At 47.4% G+C, this 18,065-nt stretch overlaps 1 protein-coding gene across 1 annotated transcript in view; it reads left to right on the top strand.

Annotated features, from left to right (window-relative positions):
* The window catches only part of TLL2 (tolloid like 2), a 197,353-nt gene that overhangs the window by 122,422 nt on the left and 56,866 nt on the right, over window positions 1-18,065 (top strand). The window contains exons 8-9 of the mRNA XM_065407272.1: window positions 13,822-13,946; window positions 17,933-18,048. Coding sequence (XP_065263344.1) covers window positions 13,822-13,946; window positions 17,933-18,048 — 241 coding nt within the window. The remainder of the gene's footprint in view (window positions 1-13,821; window positions 13,947-17,932; window positions 18,049-18,065) is intronic.

Below are 18,065 nucleotides of genomic sequence, written 5' to 3'. Positions count from 1 at the left end.
GTCCTTGAAGCAGAATTCCCATCCATGTTACAGGACAATACAAACAAAGAAAGATGCTGCTGACAAGACACAACCATTTTTAGGAGCTGGAATCCTGGCTTATCCTTCTGTCGTGATTAGCAAACTAAAAAATAGAACTTGAGAGGTTCACGATGCTGATGACTGAAATTTACCTACTTGTGCTCTGAGCAGGGTGGGGTGAGGGCTGGGTATGGGGGGTATCTCTGGGGAACTTTCAGCTCAGTTAATCAAGACAGCGCCAAGCGTCCCTGCCCAAGAAGAGCCATTTACATGTGTGCAAACAAGCGGTGATCTGACGTAATTGTCCTGCTCACACAGCTCTGAGCGGTGTCATTGATTCTACAAAAGCAGTGCCACACCACTCCCTTGGCAAGGAAACTTAGATTAGTAATGTAAACCTTGACATTCACAGTCAAGGGATCAGGGGACTGCATACACTCAAAATCTCTTCTGTCTGAAAAGGGACTTATTCCAAAAACCCCTCCTGTCACTGTAAGTGGAAGATGGTAGGGAAATTCTTTTTTAGAAAGTATTGAGCTGAGTATTTGCGGGTCAGATGCTGAGATGAGTATGTAGATAAGTGTGTGATGCCAGCTCCCACAATCCAACCAACTCCTTTATTGTACAGGGGACTTCAGTGTTACACAGCATGGTTGTGTGTGAGGATAATTTTGAACTTAGCTTTGAGCTTCCTGGTTTTCAGACTTGTGCTTTTAAATTGCAGCAATGCATTAAGCTTTATTTCCTTTACACTCCCAGACAAACAACTCTGCTAAGGTAGAAGTTAAGTTGTAAATACCAATCAATAACTTCAGTTATTTTATTATTGCGGTACGTGACCAAGTTACCCTGTGCTATGCACTACAGACTTATGACTGTGGACTGTAGAATTATAAAAGGAGAGGGGAAGTTGCTAACTCCTTTCCCCTTTCAATGGTTAGTTGGAAAGAGGTGAATATAAGAATCTTTGGCCTACATTTCCAACTTGGGTGCTTAAAGTTAGGCTAAAAGTTTTCCGCAGGTGTTGAACACCCATAGCTTCCACCAAAGCTGTAGGTCCTCTGCACAGCTGAAAATCAGATCACTGTTGTTTAGTTGCACTAGGTGTGCGTGGCATTTTACAGACAGGTCAGGTTGCAGGTCCTAGCCTGAGCAGCTTCCCTTCTAAAGGTCCTGTTCTGTAAACACTTTCTATTGTGTGTCGTGCCTATTGCTGTGAATACTCAGTCCCATTGATTTTAATAGGGACATCTCGTGGTAGTATGTACTATATTCAATAGTGTTTTCAGAATCACGTTCTCTGTCTGTGCTGCCCAAAGAGGTCACATCCCAAGCACCAGACACACTTTCAGGAGCTATTTCTACCGCTTAAATTTCCAGAACCATATGTTTAGGGCAGCAGAGATGATCTACTCATCCTTTGATTGAACCTGGGGGAGACTTAAATTCAGATTGTCTTGCCAGAATGCTTGATTGCACAGTGCACAATATGCAAAGATGTCTGACTTTTTAACCACCCTATTGTCACGGAGTTAGACCTGAACTGGTGTAAGGTTCTCTCAGAAGCAGTTGAAGGGCTTGGAAGCAAGGGTTTGATGAGATTGGGGATGGGATGCAGAGCCTTTGAATCCAGCCCATATGAACAGTGACCCAAAATGATGGTGGTCAGTGGCTTTTGTGAATGAGCTGAGGATTTCTGTCCGAGTTCCTGCTCCAGCTAATTATCATCTAAGGCTGCAAAGAAGGGGGTCCATCTTTGCATGGGCCTTACATACTCCGCTCCCACCTCACCCCTACAGGTGGTCTTTTCAGTCAGAGTTGAGGGCAGTGCTGGAAAAGTTGTGCTCCTGCTGCCCATTCCATGAATGCAGGATTTTATTCATTGGGCTGTTGATCTGGAATCTTTAGCCAGTGTTAAAAATTACTCACAAATTCAGCTCTGCAACTGACTTGTGAAGTGCCTGACCTCCTGGAAAGCTCCCCCCTAACTCCCAGTTCTGCACAGCTGGTGTGCCTGGAACTCCCAGTTACTCCAGTGCACCAGAGTTTGCAAGACGGAATTCATTTCTTTCAAGCACATCCACACTGCAGACCTTTTTATTGCATTACTATTATTGCATATAATTAATTAATTATTGCATTAATTAATTGCATCTTTTCACTTGGAAAGAGGACCCCTTTCATGTGTGTTCTTCATTGCTAAAATTTAACACAAATATTTTTGTTAACCTCTCTAGTTTTATGGACGTGCCACACCTATTATTTTGCTCTCTTGTTGATGCACGATTAAAATCCGCTGTGGTCAGCAGGTAGGGTGACCAGATGTCCCGATTTTATAGGGTCAGTCCCGATATTTGGGGCTTTTTCTTATATAGGCTCCTATTACCCCCCATCCCCGTCCCAATTTTTCACACTTGCTATCTGGTCACCCTATTGGCAGGAAGAATTATGAAATATGCTGTAGCGTCGCCCGCTCTGGGGATGGGTGTGGGGAAGGTGCTTACTGCATTCAGAGATGTCTTTGTATCAGATAACCTGGAGCAGGCAGTTTTTCTTCCCTTGGGGCATCTGCTAAACCCTTCCAGAGTTCAGTGGAGTTGAAATGGTAAGAATTGTCTCACACAAAAGCAGGATTAAGATATTACCTCCATTTATACTGTAGACGCCTTACTCTGCATCCCTTGAAATCCAGAACTCTTCAGACTATTGAAGGGCCAAAAATGGCAATAATACTTCTGAATATAATTGTGTGTTTTTCATCTGTTCTCTAAACCTTTTGTCTCCCTGACCCATTGCCCCCCCAGCAATGGTCTTTTTGCAATAATTCAAGTGAGCACTAAACACTTCTGTGGGCATTAGTTTTGTATCCGCAGTAAGCAGGCAGCGCTGGCATGCAAGTTTTACATATCCTGTGTGTGTTTTTAATGCAATAAAAAGGTACAGGCAAATTGTGGCCCACATTCTCAGCTGATGCATGAAGCTGTGCAGAGGGGACCTGTGTTTTGTGGCTGAGAGTTGGAAAATGGAATCCTTGCTTTCCCATCCCAGACTGGAGCCAGGGCATGAAATAGCCATACAGCAGCGGCTACTGCAGCCCTGGGCCTGTGGGAACTGCTATGACTCGCCACATGACACCTACTTAATGCTGCAAACACCTTCTTTTAGACCGGACAACACTGAGATCCTGCTCACACTGCTGTTTTTTCAAGAGTAGTGTGTTCACCCTAGTGCCCTGAGCAAATTTCAGGGTGGATGGCTGCATTCTGCTTTGCTGAACTTCCCCTGCAGTTTAATTGGGATTCTTCTCCTCTGGTCCTAAACTACTGCCTGGTGCTGCTGTGCACTGCTAGAAAATTGCCCTGTTCCCCACCAGAGGTGGCTTCACTTCAGTGGGGAGTGAAACTATCTCTGCTCCATTCTCTGAAATGGTTCTAATATTCATGTTCTGAAGATTGACTTTGTTTCCTGGGATTTTAAAGTGACTTTTCTACACAATCTGTATTGTCATACTTTAGTTAGCAGTTTGTCATCCAGCCTTCCTGGTGTAATTTAGAGGATGCTGCTAATTTAGTTGCACAGCCAGTGTCACACATCCTTCCTTAGGCACAAGGCAAGCAATGAGGGAGTTAGCGCAGTAATTTAGCACTGAATTTAAGTGCCTATATAGGAGAGGCATTTTTCCCTGTTACTTTGTCATACCTAATCCGTAGGATGCTCTGTAAGTACAATGTACTGGGTACTTGTCATTAATGATTGTCATGACTCCATTTATCTGGAATTTGATTTCTTCACTTCCAAGTACTTAGTGTTGTTGTGGGTTTTTTTTTAATGGGATATTTATTAATAATGTAGCAGGAACTCTATATTCACATGGTTACATTCTCCGGGGACCAGGGACAACTTGTATTTCCATACACCTCTGTCACAACCTGGCCAAGGCCTCCTCTCTGCATGGACACCATTCTGCTGAGGGGACCCAACACTGTATCCTACAGTCCTCTGCACCTGTTGTGTCTAGGTGGTGATTGGCCACTGTTGCTGGCTCTGAGTCTCTGAGGCACACTCCCAGGTGCAGACCCAGTGTCTGACACCCTTCCTTAGGATGTGGGCTCCCCCGCCCAGCCACCTTGAACCCACAAACCTGTGCCCGAGCCCTCCAGAGCCTCCAGTTGCTTATATGTGCTCCCTCAGAGTTCCACCTCTCTGTGGGTGCTCCAAGCTTCTCAGGTAACCCCCTCAGGGACAACATGGCAGGCAAGCAAGGGACGCAGGCTCCGCTAAGGAACTTCTTAACCACAGGCACCTTTACCGATCTTTGCAAAATAATAGGCGGTCCTGAGACGCACCACCCCACCCCCCGCCTGGTCTCACCACTCTAGTGAGCCCAAGATCTGGTCAGCATTTCAGGCTTGGCCTGGTCTCTCTCTCTCCTCAGCCCAGTCTTCTGGCATGTGACGGTGGCCACTGCCACTTTGCTCAGAGAAACCCCTTGTTAAATACATTTAGCCCCTTTTTGCCCATGTGCGCTGGCTGGGAACTGCCAGACCCTTCTCCCAGTCAAGTCCTGTGTTGAGTCCATTGTCCTATGGCAATGAGCCATTAGGTGAGAGACATTCGAAGCTGATAGCCCTAGATTGCTCTATGATGCTTCTCCATCATAGTCATTCAACTAGGTTCCAAGCCCCTAATCCAAACTGGATATTCTCACCCCAAATGGAGGTCACACTATGACAGTAAAGTTACAGTCCAAGATGGAGGTTGTGGGAGTTCACAGTCTGATACGGGCATATCCCGCTCTGTCAGAGCCACTGTGAAAGGAAGCATGGGACCAGGACTGCCGATGGGGGGTGGGGGGGCGCAAAGGGGGCAATTGTCCAGGGGCCTGGATTTAAAAGGGCCTGGGGGCCCTGGCCACTGCCATGGTAGCAGCAGTGGCTGCCAGGAGCCCAGGGCCCTTTTAAATTGCCCAGGCAGGTCACAGAGCTGCTAGGCGTGTGCTTGGTGGTACTGGCGGTGGCAAAGGCAGCTGGGCAGACATGTGGAAGCCCTGGCCATGCCAGAAGAATGTGCCCAGCAGTGCAGCTGGCAGCTCGCTGAGCACCAGCCAGCGCAGGCGCAGCACCGCCCAAATGTTGGGCGGACCTGTTTGGCCCTGGGCAGAGCCATCCCTAAGGTACAGCGAATTGGGGTGACCGCTCTGGGCCACGTGCTTTGGGGGGCGGGGGGAATGGGCTGGCGCGATTGGCCAGTGTGGTCGGTCCTGGAAGTGACGGATTTGTCATTTCCACTCCAGGTCCGGGACCACCCTAGGGACAGCCCTGGCCCTAGGGATGGGAATTGCTGTCAGTGGGCCTGCATGGGACAGTGCCAGACAGTAGGGATCTGTGTCACCCTGTAATAGATGCCATTAGTGGGTGTCACTGGGGATTGAACCCCGTAACTCCAGCACTATAATCATGAGCCGCTGTCAGTTGAACTAATGGGGTAATTCCTCTGGCTGGTGACACACTATCCTCTGTGGATCAGCAACCGGACGGGCTTGCGTAGCACAACACAGTGTGTTTTATACCCACATTGCTACCACCCCTCTTTATTTAAAAAAAGAAAAAGCACTTTTCATCTTCCCCTTAACCTAGCTCTGTCACTCTGGGTGTGAGCGAAGGGAGGAAGGGCATATGACTGGCTCTTCAGAGAGTTCAGTAACCCTAGACAGAAACTCCTGGGACAGGAGGCTAGAAGTAATGTCTTTGATACCTTCACAGCATAAAGCTGGAAACACATTGATTTCCATAGAGTTAAGTGCCTAAATATCATTGAGGATCTGGCCCTAGCTCCCAATGAGAACCTGCTGGCCATTTGGGCCTTTGAAAAGCTCCCCAAGTCAGCAAGTGCCATTTATACACCACCCGGTTGTTGCCTCATCTCCATCCCCAATTATAATTAGCATAGGTGGGCAATGGAATTTGACTGCAGGCATAAGAGCCCCAATGAGGGCAAAGGGTACTTTACAACAATGGACACTAGTTATTGTACATGAGGAAATGTTGTGCAAGATGTGCAATGTGGCTCCAGATTTGTACTTTCTAGTACGCAGGCTGATGCACACACGGGAATGTGTTAAGCCAATTATTCAGGAAGACAGGATTAGAAAGCAATGCTCTCTTCCCCCACCAAGACCCACAAGTAGTGAGTCAACAAAGATATCTTCCTGTATTCCAGACAAAAACTTAACATTAAAGTTGCACAGTCAAAAATTAGAATTAAGGTCTCCCATTCCACCTTCATTAAGCCCCCTTGCATTACAGTGCAGCCTTTAATTACGTTCTCGGACTATTTTTCCCCCGAGACCCCCGCCTCAGTCAGTACATAGGTGGGGCAGTGCCCAGCGGTTCAATATTTGTTTTCTTTTTTCAGTGTGTGGCTTCTTGTGTTGTTTTGTGCGCGCCATTCACACCCTGTCCCGAACATAAAGTACTGCATATCCTTTTGGACTTGACCCAAGGAGGTAGGGATGTATTGTCTCCATTTTACACATGGGAAATCCGATGCAGATTTAGGCCACAACTTGCAGAAGTGTTTAATAATTCCGGGTGCCCAGCTTGATATTAAAGAACTGACTTTTCCAGAGGTCCTGAAAACCCACTGACCTCACCTGGGGTTGTGAATGCTCATCATTTCTTAAGCGTAGTTAATAACTTTGTAGGGTTTATATAGCATTGTGTTGTGCCAAGTACCATACTCACATTAACCCTAAGAGTATCACCACTTGAACTAAAGCAGTAAATAATTAGCTGATAGCAGCAGTGGGTGCCAGCGATTGGAGGGTTATTGGATATTTGCTCTAGCCAGTCAAGGGTTACAACACTCTTTGCCATCGGGTTATACAACATTTGCTAGACAGCAGACAAATGTGTGAGAGGGGAAGGAGGGGATCAGGATTCCTGGGTTCAGTTCCAAGCTCTGGGAGGGGAGTGTGGTCTAGTGGTTCAAGAAGGGGATTAGGAGTTAGGTCTCCTGAGTTGCTATGCTTTGCATTTACATAGTGCTTATTAATCTGTGTGCCAGAGCACTTTGAGGGTGGGTAGTCCCATTTGAACACCATAGCCAAGCACATAGATGTAGCATATTCATTCTGAAGGTCAGTGTGGCTAAGTGGATGAGACTTGGGTCTGTGATATAAAACTCCTAGGATCTACTCTGACTCTGCCAGAAGCGATGTCATACATCCTCATTTGTAAAGTGGGAGAAATCTATACTAGATTATCTCCTAACGTAGGACCTTGCTCAGTAAGGGTTGTGAAGGGCACAGAATTAAGTTGGAGGAAAAAGCAGGACTAGAAGGTATGGTCTTTTGGATCCCAGCCCAGTACACCTTCCTCTAGGCCAAAGGTTGTTTTGATGGTGGACAATGACCCTGAAAGGAGATGGTTCCATTCTGCCAGTGACTTTGCTGGTGTTTATGTGTGTTATGATGTTGGAGGAACCTGGGAGCATGGGCATTGCAGGTGGAACATTCCAAACAATTAAGAGCAAGCATATAATGACTCCTACTGAGCATGTGCATAGGACAATTTCACTTATAACTTTAAAATCCTTCCAGATTTGACCATCAGGACAGAAAAAGGCATTTCTCTGACCCCAGAAATATCCCCTTGCCAAATATCAGATTCTTTTACAAACCTCTGAGGTGGCCAAAAAAGTTTTTTCTATTGGCAAAACTACCTGTTTTCCCAGTAACCTTATTCCTGGAAATGGAGAAACTGTTTCTGCTCAAGCTTCTTACCCAAATTCAGCCCAAAGCAGACACCGGGCATGGAAAATTTCAGCCTGAACCGTTAAAGTTGGTCAAAGTTAGCAGCTGACAAATGTGTCATGATAGACAGTGGCACCCTTCACTTAGAAACATCACTGAAGTAGCGTTGTTTGGGGATTTTAAATGTGAAAATTGTTGTTTTCTACAAAAACCTCAACATTTACACATGAGATTTTTCACAAAAACTTGTTTCACCAAAAGACGTTTTCTGTTGAAAAAACGTTGATGGAATTTTTGACCGACTCTAATCACTACTACTCTGCCTGTCTTTATTCAAATTAAAACAAAGAAAACCTCCACACTCTCCAACATTCCCAGTCCAACAAAGTACTTACACCCATGCATAGTCCCATTGACATCAGTGGCATGACTCATATGCTTGAAGTTAAGCACCTACCTTAACACTTTGTTGGACCTGGGCCTACCTGCATTGCAATAATCTTATTGCTCTCAGCCCTGCCTTTCCTTGGGCTCCCCTTAGGACTGTGGTCATTTCCCTTAGGAAGACAAGCCATATCCCAAGGAACTGACAATCTCTGTTCAAACATGTCACTACAATCTGCACTGAGAGACTCATTTGGGGTGATGTAAAATAATGCCCATGGGTAGCATGGCTGAGTTAACTTAGTTTTAAGACCCTAAACTTTCATTTTCTGACTTTCCCCCCACATTTTACCTCTTCCACAGGACTGTTCATCTAGAGATCTCAAAGCACTTTACAAAGGAGCTCAGTATCATTATCCTCCTTTTGCCGATGGGGAAAGTGAGGCACTGGGCAGTGAAGTGACTTGCCCAAGGTCACCCAGCAGGCTGGGGGCTGAGCTGGGAATAGAACCCAGGTCTCCTTAGGCCCCATCCAGCACTCTATCCACTAGGCTCCACTGCCTCCCTGTAACATTACATTGAAGTAGCTTTTGCATTAAAAACCCTTGCACCATAGGTACGTTGATTTCAGTGGAGCTGCTTGCGTGCTGGAAGTCAAGCATGTGCTTAAATCCTGTGTTGAATCAAGGTCTCAGACATGGGGAGGGGGCGCTGCGAATAAGGGACAACGTAGAAGCAGGCACAAAGAAGAGAATGGGGAAAAGATACAAAGAGAGTCATTGGCTCGGAGGCTTGGTCAGCTCAAAAGGACCAAGAGTGGGGATGAGTTAGACATGAGCAGAGGAGCCTCTTGGTTTTAACATCCTAGGGTACGTCTACACTACAGGATTACTCCGAATTTACAGAATTCGATTTTGGTCAACCGACTGTATAAAGTCGAGTGCATGTGGTCACACTAAGCACATTAATTCGGTGGTGTGCGTCCATGTACCGAGGCTAGCGTCGACTTCCGGAGTGTTGCACTGTGGGTAGCTATCCCATAGTTCCCGCAGTCTCCCCCGCCCACTAGAATTCTGGGTTGAGATCCCAATGCCTGATGGGGCAAAAAACATTGTCGCTGGTGGTTCTGGGTACAGCCTCATCTCTCCCTCCATGAAAGCAAAGGCAGACAACTGTTTTGCGCCTTTTTTCCTGGGTGAACAGTGCAGACGCCATACCATGGCAAGCATGGAGCCCGCTCAGCTCAAGACAGCAGTCATGAACATTGTAAACACCTTGCGCATTATTGTGCAGTTTATGCTGAACCAGAACCTGAAAAACCAGGCGAGGAGGAGGCTGCGACTGCAGCACGGCAACGAGAGTGATGAGGACATGGACATGGACACAGAATTCTCTCAAACTGTGGGCCCCGGCACTTTGGAGATCATGCTGTTAATGGGGCAGGTTATAGCCATGGAACGACAATTCTGGGCTCGGGAAACAAGCACAGACTGGTAGGACCGCATAGTGTTGCAGATATGGGACGATTCCCAGTGGCTGCGAAACTTTTGCATGCGTAAGGGCACTTTCATGGAACTTTGTGACTTGCTTTCTCCTGCCCTGAAGCGCCAGAATACCGAGATGAGAGCAGCCCTCGCAGTTGAGAAGCAAGTGGCGATAGCCCTGTGGAAGCTTGCAACGCCAGACAGCTACCGGTCAGTTGGGAATCCATTTGGAGTGGGCAAATCTACTGTGGGGGCTGCTGTGATGCAAGTAGCCAAAGCAATCGCTGAGCTGCTGCTACCAAAGGTAGTGACTCTGGGAAATGTGCAGGTCATAGGGATGGCTTTGCTGCAATGGGATTCCCTAACTGTGGTGGGGCGATAGGTGGAACCCATATCCCTATCTTGGCACCGGAGCACCAGGGCAGCCAGTACAAAAACCGCAAGGGGTACTTTTCAATGGTGCTGCAAGCACTGGTGGATCACAAGGGACGTTTCACCAACATCAACGTGGGATGGCCGGGAAGGGTTCATGACGCTCGCGTCTTCAGGAACACTAATCTGTTTAAACAGCTGCAGCAAGGGATTTACTTCCCGGACCAGAAAATAACTGTTGGGGATGTTGAAATGCCTATAGTTATCCTTGGGGACCCAGCCTACCCCTTAATGCCATGGCTCACGAAGCCATACACAGGCAGCCTGGACAGTAGTCAGGAACTGTTCAACTACAGGCTGAGCAAGTGCAGAATGGTGGTAGAATGTGCATTTGGACATTTAAAGAGTCGCTGGTACACGTTACTGACTCGCTCAGACCTCAGCCAAACCAATATTCCCATTGTTATTGCTGCTTGCTGTGTGCTCCACAATCTCTGTGAGAGTAAGGGGGAGACCTTTATGGCGGGGTGGGAGGCTGAGGCAAATCGCCTGGCCGCTGATTATGCACAGCCAGACACCAGGGCGATTAGAAGAGCACACCAGGAAGCGCTGCGCATCAGAGAAGCTTTGAAAACCAGTTTCATGACTGGCCAGGCTACGGTGTGAAAGTTCTGTTTGTTTCTCCTTCATGAAAACCCGCCCCCTTGATTGACTCATTCCCTGTAAGCAAACCCCCCCCCCCTTCGATCACAGCTTGTTTTCAAAGGAAATAAAGTCACTATCATTTAAAAATCATGTATTCTTTATTCATAGAATCATAGAATATCAGGGTTGGAAGGGACCTCAGGAGGTCATCTAGTCCAACCTCCTGCTCAAAGCAATTAATTGATTATAAAAAGAGGGAGAGAACTGACAAGGTAGCCCGGGTCGGGTTTGGGAGGAGAATAGGAGGGAAGGAAAAGGCCACTTCAAAAGTTCAAAATAATGACAGCCTTTTGCTTGGGCTGTCCACTGGGGTGGAGTGGGCGGGTGCACGGAGCCTCTCCCCCCCCCCCCCCCCCGCATTCTTACACATCTGGGTGAGGAGGCTATGGAACATGGTGAGGGAGGAGGGCGGTTATACAGGGGCTGCAGCGGCACTCTGTGATCCTGCTGCCGTTCCTGAAGCTCCACCAGACACCGGAGCATGTCAGTTTGATCACGCAGCAGCCTCAGCGTTGCATCCCGCCACCTCTCATCTTGAGTGTCTCTCCTCTCCTCACATTCGTCCCTCATAGCCTCACGTTCACTGGCAGCTTTCCTGTACTGGGATAGGGTGTCCTTCCACTCATTCAGATGAGCTCTTTCATTGCGGGTCGATTGCATGATTTCCGAGAACATTTCGTCTCGCGTGCGTTTTTTTCGCCGCCTTATCTGAGATAGCCTTCAGGATGGAGGAGGGAGGCTTGAAAAATTTGCAGCTGCGGGAGGGAAAAAAGGGAGAGACGTATTTAAAAAGATACATTTTACAGAACAATGCTTATACTCTTTCACGGTGAAAAACACTATTCACATTACATAGCACATGTGATTTCGGTACAAGGTCGCATTTTGCATCTTAATATTGAGTGCCTGCAGTTTTGGTGTTAGAAATCACAGATGCAGGTCCGGGCAACAGAATTCGGCTTGCATGCGGCCATGGTAAGCCATTGTCTTTCGGCTTCTGCAACCTTCCTAAAAGCAGCGCCCTCCTTTCCCACATACCAAGCAAAGCCTATTGAGTGCTGCGGTTTTCCTGTTAACATGCAGCAGCAGAAACCAAACTAACCCCCCCCCCCCATCCAATTCTCTGGGATGATTGCTTTATCCCTCCCCCCACCACATGGCTGGTATCAGGGAAGATCCCTGCTAGCCAAACACGAAAAGCTCAGCGCCAATGGCCGCCCCCTCCCCCGCTTGGCTAACTGCAGGGAAGGATTTCTTTTCAGCCACAGGCAAACAGCCCAGTAGGAACGGCCACCTCTGTCCCCTTAATTAAATTCCCGTATTTCAACCGGGTTACCATGAATGATATCACTCTCCTGAGGATAACACAGCGAGATAAAGAACGGATGTTGCTTGAATGCCAGCAAACACTGGGACCATACGCTGCCAGGTTTTGTCATGCAATGATACCAGATTACTTGCTACTAGCATGGCGTGGTCAAGTGTCCTACCATGGAGGACGGAATAAGGCTGCACTGCCCAGAAACCTTCTGCAAAGGATTTTGGAGTACCTCCAGGAGAGCTTCATGGAGATGTCCCTGGAGGATTTCCGCTCCATCCCCAGACACGTTAACAGACTTTTCCAGTAGCTGTACTGGCCGCAAATGCATCCCAAGTCCTCAGGGCAAAGTAATCATTAAAAAACGCTTTCTTTTAAAACAAGTTTTATATTTTAAAAGGTAAACTCACCTGAGGTCCCTTCCATGGCTTCATGGTCTGGGATAACGCCTTGGAAGGGTTGGGAGGGTACTTCAGTCAGGCTGAGAAAAAGATCCTGGCTGTTGGGGAGAACGGAGTGCTGTGTGCTCTCTGCAAGCTCGTCCTCATCCTCCTCCTCCTCATCTTCCCCGTCCGCAGAATCCTCAGGCATGGCTGAGATTACCCCTGCCTCGGAATCCACGGTCAGAGGTGGGGTAGTGGTGGCGGCCCCCCCTAGAATTGCATGCAGCTCAGCGTAGAAGCGGCATGTCTGTGGCTCTGCCCCGGATCTTCCGTTTGCTTCTTTGGTTTTCTGGTAGGCGTGTCTGAGCTCCTTAACTTTCACGTGGCACTGATATGAGTCCCTATTGTGGCCTCTCTCCATCATGCCCTTGGAGATTTTTTCAAATGTTTTGGCATTTCGTCTTTTGGAACGTAGTTCTGCTAGCACGGAATCCTCTCCCCATATAGTGATCAGATCCAGTACCTCCCGTACGGTCCACGCTGGTGCTCTTTTTCGATTCTCGGACTGCATGGTTACCTGTGCTGATGAGCTCTGCGTGGTCACCTGTGCTCTCCACACTGGGCAAACAGGAAATGAAATTCAAAAGTTCGTGGGGCTTTTCCTGTCTACCTGGCCAGTGCATCCGAGTTCAGATTGCTGTCCAGAGCTGTCACAATGGTGCACTGTGGGATAGCTCCTGGAGGCCAATACCGTCGAATTGCGGCCACACTAACCCTAATCCGAAATGGCAATATTGATTTCGGTGCTACTCCCCTCGTCAGGGAGGAGTGCAGAAATCGATTTTAAGAGCCCTTTATGTCGAAGTAAATGGCTTCGTTGTGTGGACGGGTGCAGGGTTAATTCAGTTTAACGCTGCTAAATTCGACCTAAACTTGTAGTGTAGACCAGGCCCAAGAATGGCAAGTCTATAGTAGTCTCAGTCCACAATGATCACTATGAGAACAATCCCAAGCGGCTCCCATGGCCATGCTGTCCGATCTGTGCTATTGTTGATCCAGTGGGCGTATGTTGATGTTAACCTTGTAAAAGGATATTTTATTGCTTTCGCTGATTTATGGTAAGTAAAGTGTTTGTGCTGAAATAGAAGCAGCTGCAGCCTCTGCTAGTCCCAGAGAGGAATTTACTAAATTGGCAGAGATGCCTGCGCATTTGGAAGCTATCAGGTGTTGGGAGAACATGTATATCAAAGCACAAATTTCTCATAAAATACATTGCCCAGTCAGATTCTATTCCCCCTTCCTGCTAGCACAGGGTATGTGGTCATGGGATTCTCATGCTGAACCGTGATTGCCCTCAGCACATCATGCCATTTTCACTGCTGTCTGTCTCTCTCACTCCAGAGGGGTCTTCCTGGACACCATTCTTCCCCGTCGAGATGACAATGGGGTTCGGCCAACTATCGGTCAGCGCATTCGGCTGAGTCAGGGAGACATTGCTCAGGCGAGGAAGTTGTACAAGTGCCCAGGTAAATATGGCCAGTGCAGATGGCTCCAACTCTGTCCCATACACGTGCTTTATCTGGAAGGCCCCGGAGTCCAATAGCATGTTAATGATCCCTTTGATGAAAGAGCTCTGAGAAGGTGGACCATCTAAGTGCTTCACGCTGGGGGAACTGAACTTTTATTAGTGCTTTGTCAGTAGTCCTGATTCTTTTAGGTCTTAGGACTCTTTACTGTCTTCCCCAGCAGTGACTGGGAGGTGGTAGTGCCTGCATTTGATAGGTCCCTAGACTCCTCCCCTTCCCAGCATACTTTGCTGAAAAGGAAGCTAAAGTCAAGCTGTCCTCCCCCACCATTTTTCAGTAAAGAAAATGGATTGCTGCACCATGTTCAGAGTCTATTATTCAGGTAGGGCCCAATTTTCCACGGCTTGTTTCCTTCGGGCCAGGCTGTCCTAGTCTACTAATCTGGTGAGGAGAAGGGGAGCTCTGACTCCTTGTTCTTGGCATCTAAGTGAATGGGAGAGTAAGCCCAGTCTGTTTAAAAGCATGGTCTTTTCACACCCCCGGCACTTTCCAAATTCCCACTGCTAAGGGAGCAGCCGCTTTTCCTGTCTGAAGTAGCCATGTTGGTGGTTTAGAAGGGAGGGGGCAATTCTTGAGGCTTCCGGGGTCACAGTCTGAGAGGACTATTCCATGTGTACACATCCCTTCAAGCTGAAAAACAAACTGCTGGGTAACGTGCTGCATACCCCAAATCGCAGGGGATAAAAGGGAAAAATGTCAAACTTGCCTACCTTGTTGCCTTGCCATGCTAAAATCCCTTATTGGGCTCTCGCTGCTGGGATATTGAACTACCACCGCTGCACTGCATTCACTCCTATTTTAAGCATTTGTTGGTCACTTGTAAAGGGAAAGTAAATTCAACATACACCCCCCCCACACACACAAATACACCAACACCTGCCTCCCACACCAACACACACCCTTTCGTGACTAATAAGCAAATATAATTTCTGGGAATGTTTACCTTATAGGAATCAGAGTAGCAGCCGTGTTAGTCTGTATCCGCAAAAATAACAGGAGTACTTGTGGCACCTTAGAGACTAACAAATTTGTTAGTCTCTAAGGTGCCACAAGTACTCCTGTTATTTTTACCTTATAGGAAGTAACTCCCAACTCTCCTTTACTGATACTGTAACAGAATAGTGTTCGCTGGTAAGTACCCGGTATCTGCACAGTAATTACATGATCGTGCAGATTACTGGGTAATTGCACTTAGCGAGCCCTAAACTAATTCCCCTGCAAGCTACACTGTGGTTTAGCTGAGAGCAATCATCCTCTTTATCCTGTGTAATTAGGGCAATATGATATGTGTGCCCTGTAATTATCTCTCCACGGAGGCAACTTGTGTTTGAGCAGTTGTTCTTTTTTCCCCACTCAGAAAAGGTGTGTCAATTTGTCAGCCACATAGTGGGTAGGCCCAACAACCTGGGACATGCCCCCAAATGGTCAGATATTCCTCGAGCCAACCTTCCAGTGATCAATGATGATTCAAGATGACTGGCTCCAGAGTGACTTGCTGTTCTCGTAACAAAAAATAGCGGGTCTCAGTCAGTCTCCTTGAGGGTGATCTGCGAGGTGGATGCTTCATCACTGGCCCCTTTTTGGGCGGTGTGGCCGGGAATGCCATAAACCACGCAGACTGAACAGCCCCAAGAGAAGGTTCCACCAGGAAAGCTCAGATGTTTGGAGAATGAGGGTTGGGCTTTACCTGCTCCACAAGTGAAAGCCTTTAGGCTCTGGCACTAGGAGACCAGCACCTTCCCCCCCATGTGAATTTTTTTAAACCCAGTCCAGTGAGCACTTCCATGTCTGGCCCAGGGAGCTGGCAGACCTTTTGGACATGTAGCATTTGTGGGTGTGTGGACTAGCAGTGCAGATACAGTACTGTGAATCAGCCCCTTGTGAGCTGTAATCCCAGCTGGGAGATTAGCTCCTTTTGTGGCTCTGGGGCTTTCATTTTCTCTGGGTACCTTGCTCCGCTTGTCTGTGGAATGGAGTGATAATTTTGCCAGACACACGGGCAGGGCCTGGGCGGAGAAGTTGATTTCCATTATAGAGCACTTGGAAGCTAAAAAGGGCAGTTTATGGCCCTTTGTGGTTGCATCAGGGCTCCTGTTTTCTCAGCGCTGATAGCTATTTCCGTTAGGAATGGAGAGCAGGCTGGAGATTTTAGAATCTGATTTGCTGTTTTCTAATACCTCCCTAGGAGGGGCACGTCTTTCCCCCTTATATGATGACTGACTGGGGCATGACACTCCACATTTCAAAGCGCCTATTTCACCCGCAGAGTTCAAAAGCTGCATGCTGCTCTCTAGCAGTTTTACAAGAAGTTTGGCTTCACCTCTGAGGCCCCTGCATCTAGCATGTACAAACGTACTACCTGCATTGTTTGCGGTCTTGTTGTAGCCATGTCTGTCCCAGGATATTAGAGAGACAAGTTGGGTGAGGTCATATCTTTTATTAGACCAGCTTCTCTTGTCTTTAAGCTTGTCTCTTTCACCAGCAGAAGAGAGTCTAATAAAAGAGATGACCTCGCCCACCTTGTATCTCTACTTGGAATCTGTGACTTTTCCATCTTGGTGTCTTCACCTTTAAACTTCCTTATGAGCCATTCAATAGGAGAAAGACATCTGTACGTCCCATCCCCACGGCTGCTGCCTGCAAGTCATCTTTCCTGTTTGGCCTATTAAGTTGTGGGTCAAAGTACTGTAGGGTAATTAGGATTTCTGGCCTGGGTGATGACATTTTTTCATATATTAAGTGTCCTGAATGGGGCCAGTCTCTCTTCACCTCCAGGTTCCAACCCATCCCTCTAATTGTGATCAAGGCTGAAAAATTAGTGAGCAACCCGCAGTGTCAGGGGTGCCAGGCCGAGTAGCGTTCATGGCATTTGCATGAGAAATGGAGGCAGATGTTCCATCTTGTCAAATCTTTCAAAGCGCTCCTGCTTAATGAAGGATTCTTGGGGGCTGCCTCACAGTTGCTGGGGAAACCAAGCAAGGGTCAGACCTTACTTTAGAACGGGAGTGGGCACAAGATTTTTGAAATCCAAAGCAATCCAGAGCAGTCGAGCAGCAGTCTGATATCTGCTCCACGTTGTGAGTATTCACATGCAGCTTTTGAACCCTGCGGGTGAAATAGGCGCTTTGAAATGTGGGGTCTCCTGCCCCAGTCAGTCATCGTCTGCTCTGCACGTGTATATGTCATTCCACATTCCAGCCCCTTCCTTCCTGGCTCAGTGAATAGGAACTAGTCGTAGCTGATTTCACAGATGTTGGAAGCCTGTTGCCTTAAGAACGGTGTTTAAAAACTTTCTCTCCCGTTGCAACATGCAACAAACAGCGCACGGTGGAAAGCGGGGCAAAGCTTCAACATTAAAATCTTATGCCATGTCTTGCTACAATGCAGAGTTGACTCCGTGAACTGAGGGTGCTTTGGGGCTCAGCTAGCTTTTGTCACAGTGTTTTAACCCGAAAAAGAGTATTAACAATGGTAACTAAGGAGAACTTTATTGAGCAGATTGTAATGAAGGGAAAATAGCTTTTCTAGTGACTGGCTTTGGTTTTAATAATTTTGCATTTGGTGGAGAAGGAAGAAAAGATCTACCACAATTCAGATAATTAAAAAATATATTTAAAAAAGTGTGTGGTGCAGAGGGAGGGGAGAGAGGTTACCCTTTGTAATGATCTATTTTCTCAGCATCCCCATCTGGATAAATCTTTCTTATCCCACGGATGCTGATGAACTTCACCGAGGCCAACAGACAGACAGATGGCAATGACCACTGATCACTACCGAATGAGGTTGGATTTGAGTCAGTGATCTAGAGGTGCAAGGCTGTCTAGCTTGCTACCAGTACCCACAATAGAAGATCAAAAACTGCTTGATAAACTCTGACCAACTTCTTTCTGATGGTAACTCTTTGCTGCTGTCTTTCAATTACATAGCTTGTGGGGAGACCTTGCAGGACACGACGGGGAATTTCTCTGCTCCTGGTTTTCCAAATGGCTATCCTTCCTATTCCCATTGCGTGTGGAGAATATCTGTGACTCCTGGGGAGAAGGTAGGTTAGACTGCAGA

Source organism: Emys orbicularis, chromosome 7 (genome assembly GCF_028017835.1).
Source record: "Emys orbicularis isolate rEmyOrb1 chromosome 7, rEmyOrb1.hap1, whole genome shotgun sequence".
In the NCBI taxonomy this organism is placed as follows: Eukaryota; Metazoa; Chordata; order Testudines; family Emydidae; genus Emys; species Emys orbicularis.
Note: the sequence above shows the minus strand (reverse complement) of the source record. Positions and strands in the feature narration are given on the sequence as shown.